General features: G+C 49.9%; 1 protein-coding gene across 2 annotated transcripts in view; it reads right to left on the reverse strand.

Moving 5' to 3' along the window:
• NTRK3 (neurotrophic tyrosine kinase, receptor, type 3) overlaps positions 1-21,471 on the reverse strand; it is a 221,922-nt gene that overhangs the window by 72,596 nt on the left and 127,855 nt on the right. The window contains exon 13 of one of the 2 annotated variants that reach the window (XM_005873378.2): positions 116-250. The exons of the other annotated variant lie outside the window; for it this stretch is intronic. Within the exon in view, the coding sequence (XP_005873440.1) occupies positions 116-250 (135 nt within the window). The remainder of the gene's footprint in view (positions 1-115; positions 251-21,471) is intronic. 2 annotated transcript variants of the gene reach the window in all.

Here is a 21,471-nt window from a genome sequence, read left to right on the forward strand (position 1 = left end):
CCTTCCCCATCCTCTGGGCTATATGGAGACTCAAGGAGGTCTTAACATGGTCAGAATCAACACTGGCCGGGGGAGGGGTCTGTTCTGCATTGAAAAGCCAAAGGAGGTAACTCACCATGTGACCTTGGGTAAGACACTTCCCCACTCTGGACCTCAGGTTCCTCATATATATAGTGAGTTGATGGGACTAGATGATCTCTATTGTCCTTCAAGTTTAATATCCCATGATTGTCTATGTTTGAAAAGACCCCTGGCAGAAGAGGCAGACAGTTAATGGTCAGTTTTGAGCCCCGAGTGCAAAAACACAGGGAAGTATTGTTCTCAAGTGCACAGTGCCAGGCAGAAATCCAGGTGCTGCCAGCTCCTGCGCTCACGCTGCTTGACCTGCAGGGCGGCTCGTTTATTGTACGCATGACATCTAGATAGTACCCTCTTAGTATGGCATGGTGGCATTAAAGAACTGCCCAAGGGAGTCAGGAGGAAAGACCTGCCATCACCTGGCCTCTGTCAGACCCTTTCCCTAACGTGCTTGTCCCTGCTCCCCTTCGTGGGCCAGGGCACCTGAACTTGTGCCCATCACTGCTACCTGGGTGATTCCCAGGGCTGGAAGGATGACTCTTAGGACCTAGGAGATAACCCCGCAGGTCCCAAGACCCTCTTTCTGGCACCTTCTCTCCCATAGAAGAAATTCAGCTAATCTCCAAGAGGGAAACAAGTACAGGGTGCGAGAGGGGAAGACAAGAGGGTGTTCGGCCCCTTGAAATCTTTCTTGCCTTAGTTAGGACATAAAAGTCGGAAAAACAAAAGCTGTTGGTTCGCCGGGGACCACAGACTACAACGCCTATGAACAGCATCTTTATAGCCTGAGAGAGAAGTCTCCTTTGGAGGCCACGCCGCATCCATAGCCTGGAAGGCCCCAGGGCAGGCCCATTAAAGGCAGGGCCAAGCTGGCCTCAGCCTCTGCCAAGGTCCCTGAAGCTGCCTCCGTGCACACAGGCCTTTTCCCATATGAGCCGGGATCTGAAGTTTGTTTTCTCTGGAACTCTTTCCCAGGTGGAGTCTTTCCAAGATTCTAATGCTGGAGTCTGATAGCATAAGAGGCAGTGCTCCAACATCCTCCCCTCCTCCCCTCCTCCCCAGAACAGCCCGGAGCAGAAAGGAAAAAGCATCTGCTGGGGGGAGGGCAGGAGAGGCCAGGACCACCAGGGACAGGACCGGGAAAGGGACAGATGGGGGGCAGGAAGGCCAAGAGGAACAAATACGTCGCTGAAGAAGACCTCGCCCACCCTGGCTCAGGGACCCCACGTCTGACCTTTTCCTCCATCTGTCGACAGCGTTCCCCAAAGTCACCCAGCGCACAGCTACTTGCAAGCCTTCTGTAGCTCAGAACAAAGCCTGGCCCTCAGGGACTGTCTAGGTCCATGTTTCCAGAGAAGTGAGCCAGAGACTCTGGGATAGTTTTGGGAACGGGACGGGGAGCTGTGAAGACAGGCAAGGGGAGAAGGGGCGCTGCGTGCCCCTAAGGGTTGGATGAGAGGTTTGGGAGCCAATTCCACTGAACCAAGAGCAGGTTAAGTCTTCAAGGGGAAGTCCTTTAAAATTCATGGCAGCAAAAGACGAACCAGCTCCTATGGCTGTGCAACACGGAGGAGGCCTAGACCTCAAACTTCTGCTTTCCCGATCATCTCCCCTCCGGCTGTCACGGGCCCCTCCCACACTCTGGACTTGGAGTCCAGGGCCCCCAGCTTTCCAGCACCCGCCAGTGAGGAGAATGTCCCCGAATCGTCTGCCTGCATGCTCCTCACCCCACTCCGGAGTCTCCAGGCCTCCTTTCTGTACTTGCTTCCTCCTTTTATTATCTGACATGATAACTTTATTACCTAACTCCATAAAGTGGTTTAGGTTGTGGCCTTGATAAAAGGCCCAATACCAAATGGAGCTCACTATTGGATTATTTTCCAACATTTCCTCCTCAAATGTATTTGTCTGTCATCCCAAAGTCCTATTTGCCGTAATGCTTAGAACTTACACGGCATGGGCTGTGAGAAGCGCGCTTTATGCCCGAGCGTGAGCTGAGGTACAAAGGAGCCCTGGCACTAGGGTCATGGGTGGCTTAACAATAGCAAGAGAAGGCACAGAGCAATTCAGATCCTTGTTCAGACAGAGAGTGAGAGCAGGAGAGGGCAGCAGGTCAGATGTTGGATGTGGGGAGCCTGCTCTGCACCCCACCCCAGTCAGGGACATTCTGGCCTCAGCACCCCCACCTTTGCCCCAGGGGTAGGAAGAGGTGACATGTTTGAACCATGCTTCCTGCAGATATGGGCTGAAGAAGGAGCCCCAAGGAATGCCCAGATATGACAATCCTCCCATCAGACACAGCACCGATCACCCTGGAATCCAAAGATCACAGCCTATAGTTAATTCAATTTCCCTCAATATCTTTAAAGTTGATATTATTAACTCCATTTTATATGTGGGAAAAAGGAGGCTCTATAGTATTTTTTAAAAACACTCCAGTTATGGTCCCTCGTTTGTGGGTTTGGAAACCAAGGGGCCGGGGGGCCCCAGGACTCACGCCAGGCTGCCCTGTGAACGAGCTGCAGGCGCTGAAGACAGGCTCTCTCATCCCGCTCCCGTGCACTCTGGGAGTTGGGCTCGGCTGCTCGGGCACCCAACAGGAAGCACATCCCACGGCTCTTCCTACTTCCCACTCGATGGGCCGGGATTTCATGAGCCATGTGACATGACTCGCACATGTGTGTCTGTGTGTGAATCTGTATAACAACGTGTCACATTATTTTGAGGTTCTACTCTAGTATCTTGGCATTTGCAAAGCATTTCATCTTCTAAAAACTTTAAGAATTACATTAGCCTCAAAACAACTCTGTGAGGTAGGAAAAGAAAAAACATGGTTATCTTAACGTCAATGCCTCCTACCCCCAGCCTGACCTCAGGCTCCCCGGAACCAGTCCTCACGTCCATCTGCTCCCCCAGGGAGCCCAGGAAAAACAAGACTCGTATGAATCAAAATAACCAGGCTCTAAAAAGCCAACAACGAAGACGAGCTTGGTTAACAGGTGACTCTCAGCCTAACACAACAGCTAAGGTACATTACAAACCAACCAACAAAATCAGACTCCGCAGGCGGAGGGAAGAGTGAGGGAGCCCAGGGAGGTCAGCAAGCAAGTCCACATCAGGCACTCGGTGAGTCCCAAACACTCAAGCAGCATTTTGCAAAAGTTTCCAAGTCTGAGGGGGGACGTTAAATCTACCAAAGGCAGCAGGCCAGCACATAAATCCTCGTTCCACACCTTATCACAGAGCAAAGTACGTCTCAGGTTGAGAAGAGGACAAGGAAGGTAAAAATTATTGAATTACTTGACTAATTCTTTACTGAGGCAACCAGATGTTACCCACTCCCTTGTTTTTTGAAGCTGGCAGATGAGGAGCACAAACAGAATGTTCTGGATCTGACAACTAGATGGAGATCAGATATGGCTACCTCCGAGCTGTGAAGCGAAGCTATGACCTTTCTATTTGTTGACAAAACTGTTCACATTGCTGTGCAGAGAGCCAAGGCCCCAAAGGTAAGCTATATGCTCCCTAGAGAAAAACCTCAGCTGGCCTGTCCCGAGGGACTATTGTATACCAGGCACTGTGGTGAGCACCTGCCAGGTTTTACTTCCTTTATTTATTTTTCTTTTAAAAATCTTTATTCTTGAGAGTATTACAGATCAGAAAACCAAGGCACAGAGAGGTTAGATAACCTTCCCAATGTTCCCCAGTGACTAGGAGGCAAAGCTGAGATTTGAAGAGGTGAGATGCCTCTAGCAGCCACACACACACACCTAGCTTCTATGTCCATTGACCCCTCCGGAAGCAAAAGGACCATGTAACCAATTTCAACCGGGGACCCACACCTGGTTAAGCCAATGTAGCATAAGGAGGAATAAACGCTTTCTCTATAAGGAAAAGACAAACCTGATGAAAACTTCAAGGGATAAATAGTCACAGGGTGCGGGGAGCCAACTGCAGTGACATATTCGGATTTCTTTCCTTTCTTTCTTTTTACACTAAGATTCCACCCAATGGCTATTTTTAAGATGGAAGTCTCCATGGCAATTGAGAAGACAGGAAACTGGTCACAGAGCCCCTGGGAAACCCTTGCCCCGTCACGAGCAGAATCTCTTGCTTAAGGGCCACATATTCCTAAGAAAAGCCAAGCAGGACAATGAATATCTTTCTTAGCCGACCTGGCTTCCTGAGGTGTCTGCTGAGCCCCTAACTTGACTCGAGGCTCTACCTAATCAGTCATGTCCCTCAGAGTCTGTGCCATCCTCCACCTGGTCTGATGCCCTATACTTCCTCATCATAAGCTCCTTCACGCTTATCTGCTACCTCCATGCTTGAGGTACCTCCAGGCACCCTTAACCTCCCAGAGGGACTATACCAGAGTATCTGATTTTTAGATGATTCTAAGCTCTTCCAAGTAATATAATGCTAAAACAAAAGGCAGAAAGTACACACAGAAAGATCCAAGAGACTTTTTGCATGTGTCACAAACAACAGGAAAAGGGTAGCCCAGAAAATAGGCAGATAAACTTTCATGTGAGCAAGAAAAGGGGAATGCTTCTCAGCAATGGAAAATCCGAACAATGCAGCCCAGAAAAGGGACTTAGAAAAGACTGAAAAGTATTCCTTGACAATATGGTCTCAATATGTGCTCCTGTGGCCAAAAATGCCAACACACTGCCAAGCATTATCAAAACAGCTAATGGAAAAACAACATACTGCCTTAATCTTGTGCAAATTCAAGTCACATTTGCATCAAGAAGAGTGCACACACTACTGCCTCCCACGGCGCAAGCTGGCTGGCGTGGCTCAGTGGCTGAACGTTGACCTATGAACCAGGAGGCAGGGTTCAATTCCAGGTCAGGGCGCATGCCGGGCTTCTGGGGTCCATCCCCAGTAGGGGGTATGCAGGAGGCAGTCAATCAATGATTCTCCCTCATCATTGATGTTTCTTTCTCTCTCTCCCTCTCCCTTCCTCTCTGCAATCAATAAAAATATATTTTTAAAAAGATATGAAAAATCTAGGGAAGGCTAAAGGGAGAGAAAACATTTAGAAATAGCAGATGTAGAGAGAGTGTGAGAGGCCAAACTTAAAAGTTCTGTGGGACTCAGCCTTGACATGCAGGGTGACTATGAATAATGTCAACGTTGTGGATATTGAACTGGGGGAAGGATTGATTCAAGTGAATGATGATCTTGCCAGCGTTCAACTGCTCTTGGTCTGTGCCAGCAGCAGGGATGGATAGCATTTATCCTGGCATCGGGGCATCCCATATGCCATATCACTTAATCGTCCCAATGCCTAACACAATAGCATTTATTATTGTCATCTTACAGATGAGAAAAATGAGGCCCGGGAGCTTAAGTAATGTTTATGAATATACGCAGTATAGCTGGGATTTAAATCTACATTTGTGCAACTCCGCAGCCTCTGCCCTGTATTGACCCAGGGTTCCTTGCTCACTGGGGTCCATCCCATCAGGCACACCCACATTGCTTTTCCTCACTGATACACTCTGGTACCACCAGAGAGGCCTAAGGACAGGCTGCCATGTTTCCCTGAGGAGGAATCAGGCACCTATGGGCTTGGCCTCCAGGTAAGTCAAGACGCCTGGTGGCCCCAGAGAGGCCCAGGAAGGAATACTGGCACCTAGGATGCTTGCGCTAAGACGAAAGTCTTGTGGGGACAGGCTTCCCCTGCCAATCACTCCAAAGAGCCATCAGTGACGCTACCAATGGGCCTGGCAGTGGGCCTGTCTCTAAAGCAGAGATTTTCAACACTTTTCATCTCCCCACACACATAAGGCAATTACTAACATTCTGTGGCACGCCAAAAAATATATATTCTGCTGACCTGACAAGAAAAATAGAAATAACTTTAATTCATTCAAATCGGACGACTATTGTTGTGTTGGCTGTTGTCATTTTTTTATTTGACAATCTAAGGGAAAAGAGGTCAGTGGCCCTGACAACGTAGTCAGGTATTGCATATCTTAAAAATTCTTGCAAGTACGCTGGTTGGAAATTGCTGCTCCAAAGCCTAGAATTTATCTGTCATACTGGTCTCCATGGATTCCTTCACAGAGTGACCTGGATGGGCTCTCCCCTTGCAGACTGTGGCTGGGAAACCACCCTTTCACTGTAGACTTCATGAACAGAACAGGCCACCTAAGCCCTACGTGTTAGGTAATACAACTGCTCTGAAGGGGCCTCTTTGGTCTTCTCCAAATCCTGGAATACATCCCACAGCTAACATCCATAGAAAGATGCTAGTGGCGGATCTCCCCCTCTTACTGACATGAATTCAGGCCCTCACATCGCCCACCACTACTGCAAGTCTGCACCTCAATCTCCATAACACCCCATTTTCCTTCAACTGAGAATTTTACCCTCGAACATATTCATAACCTAGCAGAGTAGGGCCGACCAGAGCATAACAGGTTTCTCATCCCTGAATACGCTGATGTTAAGAGGCGGACAGGATATACAGCACTTCCCAAAATGACTGACAGAGGAACCCTTTCTTCAAGAGCTTCTCATAGGACCAGCAGAGATCTGTAGGACACAAGTAATATACAGCATCTGTAGCTATCAAAATAGCCCCTGACTTGACGAAAATAAAAATGCAAACCCAGAAGGCAGTAGGGTGAGTGACCAAACAAGAATATTTCAGTTAGACACTGAAATACTTTCCCACACCTCTTATAATTATTCTAGGCTTTTCTCTCCTTCTCTTCCATTCTCTCCGTAAGCATGAACCTCATGTAAATTACACAGGGATGAAACCTCTGCAGCTATCAATCTTAAACGTCTCAGGTGTCTTACATCGCAAAGTGCTTCTCAGATTAGCGACTGAGGCAACTTTTCTCGGGCACCTGGTGCAGTGCGATGCCTCCCAGGCGCCTGTGAGAGAGGACTGATAGCAATCGCCGTGCCCATCCACAGGTCACATGACAGGGAGTGTTGGTGGTGAGTCCTGGCCTCAGCACCCAGCCGGCAGCTCCACAGGCACACAGCTCATGTGGCTTCACTTGGACCGAGAAGCCCCATAGGATGGCCAGATTCTGGGACTTGAAGAAGCAGTGAGCATCTCCTTCGATGTGAAAAATGTACCAGGATATCAGTGGCTTTAACATTGGGACTGATGTCAAAACACGCGTGAGCCAGGCGCATGCACACATATGGAAACATGCAGAGACACACAGCTGGACTTATGTGTACACACACAGAGATATAAGGAAACCAAAGTATTTTCCTACAATGGAAAGGAAGAGGTTTCTAGTCAGAAGGAACGTGTCCCCTAGAAAAATAAAAATTAAGCTGGGTTGGGCCTATCCAGAAAAAAAAAGGGCAGAATCCTGGGACTAATGGAGAGGAAATATCCTTCCAGAACCTGAGGTTAGAAGACAGGTGGTTCTAAAGAAGCTCCATGTGCAGGACGCTGGAGGGAAATTTAAGTGAAAAAGGAAGATAAGGCACCTGGGTCTAATTCTACCGATGCCACTAAGTCACAGTGTGCCTGGGACAGTTGTTAGCCACTCAGAGCCCCAGTTTCCCCACCTGCAAGCAACAGGGCTGCACAGAATCAGTCCTTGCTAAGGTTGCTTGTGCATCTGAACCAGTGAGGCTGGCCGGCCCACACACACACCATGAACCAGGACACACGGTTTCTAAAAGCTCCCAGGTGATTCCAATGCAGACACCTGAGGACACAGACTTGGGGTCCAGGGAACCAGGTGACCTTTAAGGGCTTCCTGTTTTGAATTCTCTGACCAGCGAGTAAGTCTGCTCTCCTGTCTTCATCCCCATCCCCTGGCAGGTTCTTGGTGGCAGTGATGTTACCGTGAGGAGGAAGCGGGGCTCTGCCCCCAGTGATTGGTCATATTAAACAGACACAGCAACCCCTCTGATCCATGCTCCATTATTCATACAGTCCTATCAGTTACTGAAATAGGATCCTGACCACTACCGGGACATGGGATAAATAAGATCCACCTTCGTGAGCACCGCCTCCTTTTGCTGGAAGATTCCTTTTCCATTAGCAGCAGCTCAGGTGTCCCGGGCTTCACAGACCAGCCCCATCTTGGATCGAAGTAAGACTGAAGGACAGGGAGGTCCACACTCGGCTAACGGAGGACAGGCCTTTCCCTCCGTCTGCCCCAGGGCCCTCTAGTCAAGGGACGGCAGTTCGTCTACTGGAAGAGAGTTGTCTTGTCTACTGCTTCTGAGGCTTCATGGCTGAAGAGGTCTGGGAGAAACCTCAGCCTCAGAGACATATTCAGGGAGTTTAATTCTCTATCATTTTAACAAATGTTTTTCTTATTCCTTTTTGATCCATAGTGTGTTGGGAGGTAATTCTGTCCTCCAATATTAACTTCAAGTGGTTTAAAATAAACACGCATGGCACACAGACCATTAAAACCTGGCCTCTGCCACTCAGCTTACACCCCTCTCACCCAGAACTGCTGACTCCACACCTGGGCATATGCTGTTCCCTCTGCCTGGTGGGCCTCTTAGCTCCTGCTGCCTGTAATTCCTACTCATTGTCTAGCATTCACCAGCAGAAAAGCCAGTCTCCAGCTTGCTTTAGAAAAAATCAAAATAGAGATGAACTTAAGGAAGTTTATCTGGGGCCTAAATAGAATGTGGGTCCACTGATAAGTCTCTGAAAGATGTACAAAATGCATACATCCCCATATTGAGCAGGAACGAGTTAGATGTACCTATATTCAGTACATTAAGGGGCATTCGCCGTATTTGCATATTTCTGGAATCTTCAAAAATCATTACATTTTCACTAATCACCTCCTCAACCTGGCAAGAGGTGAAGGGGTTGGGTCATAGTTATGGCTGACTCTGAGGAGACACACAGGCCCTAATGGCATGCACATATGCCAGACACTGAACAACATCCGTGTAACGTGACACTGGCTTCTATGCAGGGAGACATTTCCCACCACACATCACTCTGCGGAGGGGAAAGTGTGATTTATAAATGATGTGACATCAAATCTGCAGGCCAAATTCTCCAGGATGACCTAGTAGGGCAAAAGTGTTCTCATGACATTTGAAATTCCTTCTTTAGTGAAACGGAAGCTGACTGTAATTATATAGTAGTGTATATATATATATATGTATGTGTATATATATATGTATGTGTGTATATATACATTGCCAATAATAATAATACAAATAAATAGTGCCAATAGCCTAATAGCTAATTTAGTGGTTGCTTCCTAAACCCAAGCAGCTATTATAAGCCCCCTGCACACCCCCTTGTTTAATATACCGATGAGGTAGGTCCTCGAATTATTCCCACTTTACAGCAAACACGTGGAGACGTAAGTGGCCCAGCAGCAAGTCTAATGCTCAAGCCTACCTGTTTGTTGACCTCACGGACCATGGAGGAAAGAGAAAGCACACATTGTTCTCCGTGGAACTCCACCCTCAGCTAGCTGACTCCCACCCTGCCATCTCTACATCACCTTCAAACACACAAGACAAGGGGTCCCTGGATGATGGGGAAAACCCAATGCATCCATTTGACTAGGCTGCAGAGACGAGGCAGGCTCGATATAGGGGAGCATTTTCACACAGCCTTTACAAACCTTTATGCTCGCAACCTTAGCATTTCCCAATAACATGCAAAGCCAGCATCGCTACTCCCAGCCCTGACCCCTCCCCACATCTTGCTTACACCCCATTTATTACTCTTACAACACCCTGACTCCATCCAAAGGTCTCCACTTAGAGGGGCATGCAAGTCACAGGAGATGTGAGGATAGGAATGAGGATGGGGGTCCCTTACTTATATTGTTCTTACTCAAGGTCTCCAATGAGAGGGATCAGGGACAGCATGCAAGTCACAGGAGATGTGAGGATAGGAATGAGGATGAGGGTCCCTTATTTATATTGTTCTTACTCAAAAAGTGCTTCAGCATGTCATACCAAAAAATGACATATTCGTTTCCTTACTGGTGCTCCCAGCACCTAGGAAAGTACCCAGAACTTACCAGAGCTCAATAAATGCTGACTGAATGACCAGTGAATTTTTAAAAATATTACCAACAACTGTCTCAACTTCTTCAAATATTTTTAAACCCCAGGGGAAAAAAGCCAACCACCATGTCCAGCTCAGTGCTTCTCATACCCTGGTGTGCATCAAACACCTGGAGGGCTTGTGAAACACAAATCATGCCCGGCCGGCGTGGCTCCGTGTTTGAGCATCGACCTAGGAACCAGGAGGTCTCAGTGCGATTACCGGTCGGGGCACATGCCTGGGTTGCAGGCTCGATCCCCAGTGTGGGGCGTGCAGGAGGCAGCTGATCCGTAATTCTCTCTCATGGTTGATGTTTCTATCTATCTCTCGCTCTCCCTTCCTCTCTGAAATATATAAAAATATTTTTTAAAAACCACCACAAACCACTGAGCCTCACCCTCAGAGCTCCTGATTCAGTGTGTGTGTGTGGGTGGGGGGTGCAGAAGGGTCAATCATTTGCATTTCTAACAAGATTCCAGAAGATGCTGATGCTGGTGTGGGGGACCACCCGCAGAGCCCTGTCCTGTGGGAACCATGTCTGAAATGCCACCGTCACCGGAGCGTGGCCGGACGTGTTACCATCTCTCAGCACAGCCTTCCTCTGGGTCAGGGTGTCACCAGGTAATGGAAGGTGTGAAGGAAAACACGGCGTCTTGCCTACCACAGGCTCTGCACACAGTGGGCCCGCAGCCCGGGTTTTCCGAGAAAGCGCCCGGCGATAGGAAGCCCCCCGCGTGGCGATGCAGCAGCCAGCTCTCCCTCCGCAGGAACCCGGGGCCGAGCAGCCCCCCGCCCCACCCCTGTGAAGTCCAGTCCCCTGGAGGACGGAGGGCGGGCACATGCAGGAACATGAAAGCTGCGGGACCACTGCCAGCGCCATCAGCAGCGCAGACTCTGCACAAGGATCCCCGAGTGCAGTGCAGGCGGCATCTCAGACCCCGCGGGGTCTCCGGAACCCAGTGCGGCGGGGGCGGGGCGGGGGGCAGTGTCCCTGGAAAGTTGACTACGGTAACAAAGAATGGCTTCAAAGAGACACGGCGGCACGCGAGGTTCTTAAATGTGTGGAGGCGCTAGAACAAACTGAGCTTGATAAGGAGGCCTGCCTTCCGGGTTCAAGTGCAGAATTCCCCGAAGACACGGAAACCAATTCTGCAGCAATTACCGCACCTGACGCAGACAGCTCGCTTTTGTCAGACATGCCTTATTAAATGGCCCAGACGAAACCGGCCTCTTTGGGGGGAAATGAAAGGACTGCGTTTGCACTTGCAACTCGGAGACGAAGAAGCGCCAGGGGACGGAGCCAGGGCCCAGTCCCCCTCCTGCCCGCCAGCGGCGCGTGGCTTCCTGTCACCGAGGCATGTCCGGCCCCGTTTCCGCGCGTGACGAAGGAGGAGACCCGTCTCAATGGGTCTTCGGTCTCATTATGATTAAAGGAGGCCAAGCCGGCCGGGGGAGGAGGACGCTGAGCACCCCCTCCCCCTCCACCGCCATGGGCAGAACCAAGGCCCCGCGAGCACAGGGAGCCGTCACCCCTGAGAGACAACAGCGCCGAGTGACGCTCTGACGACAAACGAGGGAGAGAGACGCAGAGAAGCTGGGCCCAGGGTGCCCGGAGCCGCGGGACCTGGGCCTGAGGAGGCGGCTCCCGTCCCTCCACCTCCATGGCGGCCGCCCTCCTGGGCCTGGGCCTACCTGCAGGGTCCCCTCAGCTGTCCAGCCAAAAAATCGGCCTCGGAGCACAGGGAGCAGGCGGAGCCGCAGGCGTCACCACAGCCAGGGCCTCGCCGACAAGAGCCCTCCTGTCAGGCTCGTGCCCAGGCGCCCAGAGCGCATGCTCGGCTCCTCCTCTCAGGCTCTGCCCAGGCGCCCAGAGCGCATGCTCAGCTCCTGTGTCAGGCGCGTGCCCAGGCGCCCAGAGCGCATGCTCGGCTCCTCGGGGCTCCCACAACCATGGGAGGGAGGCCTCGGGGGACAGCAGTAACTCTGTGGGGTCCGTCCCCCTCCACCTGCACAGGGGGGCAGAGCTCTATCCAGGTGCTGTGGCCTGCTGCACAGTCGCTGCAGTGTGTTCCCAGACACTTCGCCAGAGCCCATTTCCGCCCGGACAAAGGGGGCAAGCAGGGCCAACAGGACATTCATTACTGCACACACCCAGCCTCCCCACCTTCCTGCAGCCACTCCTGCTGGGTGGGCCAGTGCCCCGGGTGCCTTAGGCATCCATTCGGTGCTACCTGCCTGTCAAAACCACCCCGCACACACACCAAGGCGTCAATCCGAGAAGAGGATAGAACAATGTAAATAACTAGGCACCCAACATAGGAGCATCTAAATATATAAAGTACTTACTGATGGACATAAAGGGAGAAATCCACAGCACTACAATAATAGTGGGGGATTTTGATACTCCACTCACATCAAGGATAGATCATCCAGACAGAAAACTAATAAGGAAGTAATGGCCAAAAGGAGAGAGAGAGAGAGAGAGAGAGAGAGAGAGAGGAAATAATGGCCTTAAATGGCACATTAGATAAGATTGACTTACTAGACATTTTTAGAACATTTCACCCAAAAACTGCAGAATACACATTTTCTTCAAGTGCACATGGAACATTCTCCAGAACAGATCACATATTAAGCCTCAAAACAAGCCTCACTAAATTCAAGAAGATTAAAATCCATATCCAGCATCTTTTCTGACCACAATGGCATGAAACTGGAAGAAATACAAATATGTGAAGGCTAAACAACATAAACATCAAGCTACTAAACAACCAATGGATCAAAGAGGAAATCAAACAAGCAATCAAAAACTATCTTGCAACAAATGAAAATACAAGTTATCAAAATGTGTGGGATGTAGCTGAAGCTACCTAAAATAATATATAGTCTGAATGCAATCCCTATCAAAATACCAAAGGCATTTTCTTAGAACAAAACTAATCCTAAAATTTATATGAAACCACAAAAGACCCCAAATAGCCAAAGAAATCTTGAAAAACAACAAAGTAGATGATATCATGTCCCCTGATATCAAAGCTACAATAATCAAAACAGCATGGTACTGGCATAAAAACACATACACAGACCAACAGAATAGAAGAGAAATAAATATCCACTTATATGGTCAATTATTTTACGACAAAGAAGGCAAGACTATGCAATGGGGTAAAGACAGTCTCTTTACACTTGATCTTAGCCAAAAGGCCGAGAAGTGATAAGACAGTCTCTTTAATAACTGGCGTTGGCAAAACTGGACAGATAAATGCAAAAGTAATAGAATTGGACAACTATCTTACACCATATACAAAAATAAACTCAAAATGAATTAAAGACTTAAATGTTAGACTTGAAGCCATAAAATGCCTACAAGAAAACATAGACAGTAAACCCTTTGACAACACTTAGCAATATCTTCTTGGGCATATCTCCTCAAGCAAGGGAAACAAAAGGAAAAAGAAACAAGTGGGACTGCATCAAACTAAAAAGTTTTGCACAGTGAAGGAAACCATTAACAAAATGAACAGACCACCTAGTGAATGGGAGAAGATATTCACAAATGATACATCCAATAAAAGGCCAGTATCCAAAATATATAAAGAACTCATACAACTTAGCACCAAAAAAAAGGGGGGGGGCAGAGGACTTGAACATTTTTCCCAAGAGGATATACAGAAGCCAACAGGCACATGAAAAGATGCTCAGTATTACTAATCATTAGGGAAACACAAATCAAAACCACAGTGAGATATCACTTCACACCTCCCAGAATGGCTATAGTCAGAAAGTCAACAAATAATGGGTTGGTGAGGATGCGGAGAAAAGGGAACCCTCATGCACTGTTGGTGGGATTGTACATTGGTGAGGCCACTATGAAAACAGAGATTCCTCAAAACATTAAAAATACAGCTACCACAAGATCCAGCAATTCCACTTCTGAGTACTTATCCAAAGAAAGCAAATACACTAATTTGAAAAGATACATGCACCCCAATGTTCACTGTGGCATTACTGGTAATAGCCAAGATCTGGAAGCAGCCTAGACGTCCATGAATAGATGAGTGGATAAGAAAGTAGCACATACATATAATGGAATACTATTCAGCAATAAAAAGAATAAAATCTTGACATTTGCGACAACATGAATGGACCTAGAGGGTATTATGCTAAGTGAAATGAATCAGGCAAAGAAAGACAAATCCCGAATGATCTCATGTGAAATTTAAAAATAAATAAAATTTAAATTTAAAAATAAATGAATAAATAAAACAAAACAGAAACAGACTCATAGATATAGAGAACTTGAGGGCTGCCAAAAGGGAGGGGATGAGGGAATGGGAATTAAAAAAAATACAATTTTTTAAAAATAAAAATAGTAAATTGCTGGGGAAATATTTTTGAAGATTTTAAAAAATTCAATGTCCTATAAGGAAGTTAAGTGAAAGAGAATTCAAGAGCAGGAAAGGAAAAACTTTGCTTGTAGCCAAGTCCTATTGCTGGAATGATTTCGGGTCCAAGATTTGAAGGCAAAAATAAAAGCGAGGATCACTCTGCAACTGGCTGCTATACAACCACGGCCGGCAAGGACTTGATCTTGAGTTGCCACTTTCCAACCCCGCAAAAGCACAGGCTCTCTCTGGGCTCCGCCAGGGACGCCCGGGCTCGCCTTGCATCCCTCCTGGGCATAGGCGCAGTCTCTTCACAGAAACACAGCCTCTGGTCCCTCCTCCTCCTGCTTCAGAGGCTTTCCTAGTTCCTTTTCAGAAGCAAAAGGCACTGGCATGCCTGTGCTTAAGAAATGCACACAACAAATCACGAAATAAATGCACGTGTGGAAGCGCAGGAGTGCTGGTCTCAAAACCCAGGCAAACTTCCATCTTTATACGCCTCTGAAGACAATAAACGTAAATCAGAGGGAGTCAAACCTGCTGGCAGCGCTCACCGACTCTCTCCTTTCCTAGGGAATGTCCCTTGAGCTGAAGGCTCACACAGGGACTGCTGGAGCTCACTCCTGTCTGGAACAGGGGTCTCTGTCTGCCAGGAAATGTCCCTATGTTCAGAGAGAACCACCTACTTTGGTTCACCTTTTCTAGCACAATCTTGATGGTGTCTTTGCTTTCCAAGTCATTACCTACTTCTGAGAAACTGGTAACAGTGAAAAGTGTGGTAAACAAAGACATTTAAGTGTAAGTTCTATGAAAAAAATCAAGATTATTATTTCAATCACCTCAACCATGTAATACATCAATAGGCCCTGCTCCCTCTCCCCCAGGGCCTCTTCCCAGTCACCTGTGACCTCCATCCTTGACCCCCCCCCAAAGCCCCTTTCTCCTTCCAGCTACTGCCTCTGTGGCCTGGAAGGCCCTTTCCTTCCATCTCTGGCCATCTAGCTCCTCTAGCTTTGTGGCTCAAACACCCATCCTCTGCTCCCCTAGTCAGAACAAGCCATTGCTCTCCACACACCGGGCCCTTCAGCTGCAGGGTCTCTGTGCCTTATGCCTGGGTCCCCGGGGACCTGAGGGTGAACCCCTCAGGCAGGGCCACGCCACTCTGCTCCTTTCCCGGCTCCCAGCACTGACCCCGCAGCATAACAGCTGCTCCATAATGATGAGCTCTGTGTGAAATCCGTCTCTTGTCCTCGTTTCTCTGGGGCACTGCATTTACTCTGGGGCTGCCACTGTGACGGAGAATGGAGGTGTGCATTGTCACTGACTGCCGGCTCTACAGTGGCGCCATGAGCATGTTGGCCACATAACTGTAGCCACTAAAAATAGCCGCATACTCTTTAATGATATGGACTAATAAAGGTCTATGACTTATGAAGTGGCAAATTCAGATGATAAGACCATATAGAGAATAGGACCTCATTTTTTTGCATAATATTACATGTGTGTTGGCATATGCATGTCTGTGTGTTATCTGTCAGTGTATGTATCTACGCAAAGAAAAAGACTGGCAGGCAGTGTGCCAACATGTCCACAGCAGTCCTCACAGGGTGTGGCATGTGGGGTAATCCCTACTTTCTTCTTCATATTTTTCTGGACTTTCCCCCCAACAGCTACCATGAGCACGTATCACTTTGGAGCCAGACACAGCAGGAGGCTTTATTTTATTTTTCTTGAGAGGCACAGAGAGGGGAACCAGACTTGTGCATCCAACATCACCGTTAACACAGATCAACTACTGAACACGTAACGCCTACAGTGTCTGGGGAAGACATGTAGTCTGCTTAGGGACCAGGATTTTACATCTTCACCCTCACTGCTCCTAAGCATGCCCTCCCCCTTTCCTGGGAGCTTTCTCCGGGACACAGGAGAGCTGGAGCTATTCCGGGTCCCTGCGCTGAGACGAGGAGGAAGGCTGAGCTGACCACCCTTTCAGATCCAGCCCTGCCCCTTCTCCAACCTGGCCCAGCAGGGCGTGCCCCTCCCCGGGGCCTCTCGGTCCCTGCCTCTCGCCGTTTACGTCCCGGCGGTGTAAAATGACGGATACTTTTAATACAGGAGACCTGTCATTTATTTATTAGCTGGGGACAGGCGCTGCAGCCGAGAAGGATGCATTATAAATCAACTCGGTTCTCAGCCATTAAAAATTAATACGGTTCGTGATGTAGCACGTCAGTAATTTCTTTATTAGAGCCGAGGGTAATTTTTCCCCTTTCTTCTAGGTTTTGTTTTGACTTCCTCCCTTCCCTGGAATATTGTTTTTTCTAATAATTGGCTGGGCGTGAATGACCCCAGGGAAGGGCAGCGGAAAACACAGCCTCGCAGGCAGAGGTGAACATGGAGGGAGGGAACAGACGCTCTGGAAAGAGGACCACTGACCACTTTCCCTCAGAAATGCCGTCTCACCGAGCCTCCCATTCTGCCTCAGGGAGACTCGTAGCATCTCCCATTGGTTTCACACCCACCCTGCACCCCAAAATGGAAGGCATTTCAGGTCCCCGATAGGCCAAAGGTGAATACTGTAGGTGTGTTGGGAGGTCTCTGTATTACCTGCCGGTGGCTGCCTCCCCACAGAGGGACCCGATTGGCTTTTTTATTGTCTCCAGGTGAACCTGACATTGAGTCAAAGACACATGGGCATTAGAAACCCAGCCCAGACCAGAAGCCCCTCCCACAGCTCCCTCTTCAGGCCTGGGATTCAAGGATGCCCAGTGGACCAGAGGATGCCTGGGTATGCCCACAGGCCGATACCCTAGGGCCTCGGCCTCCATGGAAGCGTCCCTGTGGCTCTTCCCCTGAGCGGATGCCCCAGAAAAAGCAAAAACCAGCTTCTACACGTCCTGACTCAGAGGATGTAAAGGAAGAATCCAGGCTCTGCGTGTCCCTGTCCACTGAGGGGTTCGCAATGGCTGGGTCAATCAGGATGGCCCTCCCAAGGCCCCTGCCAAGGGGTGCCTGTGCAGGAGAAGGGGACCTTCCACACCTGCCCACACTCCCTTCTGGGGAGCTGTCCCGGCCCAGGGAGTGGGAGGGGTCTCGGAGAGATGGACAGCACGGCCCCAGCCCGGCTACCATATTGATGTCTTTGTCAAACCAGTCACGATTGAGTTGCAGCTCCTAAGTAACAAATCCTCACAAATCCCCAAGCGCATACTTACAATCTATTTTCAGAATTGCACTGAGCATAACTCAACCAATCAATGAGCCATTAGGAGTTTAGTCCCAACACTTTATTACCGGGGGTGTTAGAGCCGCCCAACTCCGCAGAATCCAATGCGAACGGTGGCCGCGGCGCCAGCAATTCCCGGTCTGGGGACCAAAGCTAACACAGGGCGAGCGAGCGGGAGGCCCAGGTGGCCACAGCTACGCTCCACACCTGCCAGGAGGGGATCAAGAGACTTGGCAAAAAAAAAAAAAAAGAATTGAAAGAAAAGAGAGAGAGAGAGAGGGAGAGAGAGAGACTTGGCCATGAAAGAGGCCACCTCGGCTCCAAAGGCTTGTCTCCTGCACCCCAGGCCTGCGAACCTCTCATTGGCCTCCTGGGGTGGGTGTGAGGTGGCTGCCTACACAGGAGCCACGGGAGAGCTAGAAAGGGGCTGTTCCTTCTCCTCACTACGCCCCCTGACCCGGGTCCACCAGCCCTGCTAACACCTATCTCCAGAAACTCGGCTCCCCGAGGGCCACTCAGCCGCGCCCGGAATCCACACAGCTTGCTCAACCGAGATAATCGGATCCAGCTAAAACCACACGAAGAAATGTCTCTTTGCTCGGGCGTGTAAGTGCAGCCTGGAAAATTAGCAGGACAATTTACCAGGCAGAGCAGCAATGACAAAACCACAAATTACCAGCTTGCTCTAAGAGGAGAAACACGAGGAGTAAATTTTACACGAGATCGATGTTCCCATCTTCCTCCCACCACGTCTGCCCCACGAGGCCTTGCTGACTCCCAGGGGGCAGGTGCTCCCCTTGGAGAACTGGGAGGCAGGCACTGTCATTCCTAGCAGCCATTCCCCTTTCTTCTTTGCTAACAAACCCTGTGGAGGATGCTGTGGAGGCATCACTCCTCTCCAGGCAGCCGTAGGCCTCCCAGGAAGTGAGTCCTAGCCCCAAGCCCAGGGGACAGTCTGGATGAGCCGAAGGTGCCTGGGCCAGTTTATTTATGGGCGACTGGTTTAGGAGTAAGCACATGGCATAATTCTGGCCGATGGGACAGGATGGAGAGACTGCTGGGGGGTAGGGGGGAAGGTTTCCTCAATTGCAATCAACCCACAAGAAGAGACAACTCTATGCTCCCCCTGGTCCAAGTGTCTGGTTGTGATGCCTGGAGCTGGTGCAACCATTCTGTAACCAGGAGGGGAGCCAGCCTGGTGGCCAAGCAAGACACAGAGAGGCCGAGGCAAGAGAACCACAGAGAAGCAGAAGCGGGGTCCTGGTGTGCTTCCTGGGGAGCTGCCCCCAGCTGTTTCCGAGTTATGTGAGGACCCATTTCCTTCTTGCTTAAGCCCAGCGGGTCTAGAACTTCCAGTCCAAAGGATCCTAACTGATACGATCCGTGTCCAAAACCTGATGTGCACCAACATGAACACAAACATGTGCACAAACATGAACAAGACCCACAGACCTATCTGTCCATTCCTGTCCGGAGGCGCCGGGGATAAGTGTGCTGAGAAGGAATGAAAGGGCTGCGCAGTCACATGTAAGAACAAGCCAAAAGGAAGTCACTTGAGCAGATGGGCATTTAAAGCCTCACTACAGAGGGGACCATATGGGCACAGACACACAAGTAGCTCAGTGCGGGGCGCTTGGCGGGTTTACAGGGGAGCAGGGGAGCCTGGAGTCAAAGCAGTTTCAACAAAACAATGTTTGCTAACAAGGGGGAGGGGAAAACAAAGAGTAAAAAACAAACCAGAGTCCCACCATGAAGGTCCTTGTTGAGCCCACAGCTTCTCAGTCTCATTAACCCGAAAGGAAATTGGCCTGAGCCCTCTGCTCATCGCCATCCATCATGTCCTGACAGCCCTCATATTACCGTGGCGACTCCGAAGAGCATCTCTGGCTGTGGATCTGGGTGACAAATGCGATTTCTTAGCGCCGGGAGAAAGAAGTCGTTGGAGGGAAGGATTCTTATCTTCTCAGAAATAACTTCAAACTCTGAAACCCTCTATTTTTGACACCATCAAGCTTTGCCCCAACAGCGTATGTGAACCAGGAGTTGTACCGATAGTGGCAGAAATAGTGTTGTCAAGACAAGGACGATCGTGTACACGCCACTTACACAGCTGACAGAGCCCCTTCACCTTCCTGTGCCACTTCCTCTCAAAAAATGCCGCTGTGGCGGCCCATTTCCTAAGCTCCAGTTGAACGAGGGTGGCTGTCTGGCCCACAGCCACGCAGCCGCTGAGCTGGCGGGCTGGGACCACCCGCACCCATGTCACTTTCTTTCCTAAGAAGTCCCAGCTCCCCTCAGCTGGCGCCAGACCCTGCAACTCCATTCCTTCTCCAAAGACGGGGGCGTCGCCCCTCCACACAATGGTTTGGAGACAGCATCTCGCATCCTGAAGGGTGCGTTTCTCCTTCGTAACAGCTCCCTGAGGTTCCAGCTTAAGCGGCAGATCTGCCCGGAGACGAGGAACGCAGGGGAGATTGGCCATGAGCAGCATCTCCAGGTTGGGGTTCAGGAAGTGTGAGAGGCACCTGTAAGTGCTTCTGGGCAGCAGACAACAGACAGACCCTGATCCATCCCCATGAAGGCACCGCGCGCTCTCCCAGAAAGCCTGAAGCCTGTCACCGCCCTGCGTTTGGCATTTCCATGGCACACAGCCACTCCCAGGGGCTTGGGAAGAAATGTGACAGTGCGGGTGCCAAGTAGGTGTGCCTGCCATGTGGGCACTGTTGGATGGGAACGTCTGCTGGGGAGACAAACCCAGAACCCCCAATCCTAGAATAGCCCGCATGTGGTCCCCTGAACAGCGGTGTCCGGAGATGCTGCAGAGGCACCTCAGAAGCCAGGCACAAGAAATCGGGGACATGCTGCAGACACGAGTCCCCTCTTGCAAATTTCAATGACCTTTGCCAGGAGAGGCTCTGAGAATCCCACAGTAAAAGACTTATTCAACCCAGCTTTCCCCAAACTTATCTGGCCGTGGAACATTATTTTTGAGAAACACCTATGAACCACCCTCAGAGCACAGTGTAGGAATCCCTGTGCTAGAGCAGCTGGGGGAGCCTGGGGAACAGCTGGACGCTGGGCTTCTTGGCTAAGAGGTGGGTGGCGCTGGGGTCCAAGCGCTGTTGACCATTAATACAGCACGTTGCGAACAAGAACCTCCCAGCCTCCTGGGCGCACCTCCCATCAGGGTGTGACTCATGTGCTCATCCACCGGAAATGGAAGTGACAACCATTTTCCCCTGGAAAAGGGCTTCTGCAAAGAGAATACTAATAGGGACCCACACTGACAAAGCCCCCTGCCGTCTCCAAGGACGGGGGCGTCTTTTTTCCTCTTTCCTGCCTTGTAGCCTCGGCCCATAAAATAGGAATCCCTCTCCTTGGAGACCTGGGCGCTCCCAGCCCTTCCCTCACCCTGTGTTCTAGGCTCCTCCCCTTGAGAGCCGCGTGTGTGGTTTCTCTGATGGGTGAGGCCGGCAAAGCCTGTCACCTTACCATCCTATTTCCCTTCTGGGCAGGGCTAATGCCAACAAGGGGAACCCCCCTGGCATGTGTGATATTCCAGGGAGCCCCTGGGCTTCCTGACTTGCAAAAGCTGAGGCAGACCATGGTCCTCCCTCCCTGCAACTGGATAGACAACATCTTCTCTGCAGACCCAACTCCTGTCTGTGCTCACCAAGTTCAAGACTGGGGGAGGCATCAAGGAGCCCATTTTGGCTTTAAGTCCAAGCAAACTTCTTTAAAAAATATAT

This window comes from Myotis brandtii, unplaced genomic scaffold (assembly GCF_000412655.1).
Source record: "Myotis brandtii unplaced genomic scaffold, ASM41265v1 scaffold409, whole genome shotgun sequence".
In the NCBI taxonomy this organism is placed as follows: Eukaryota; Metazoa; Chordata; class Mammalia; order Chiroptera; family Vespertilionidae; genus Myotis; species Myotis brandtii.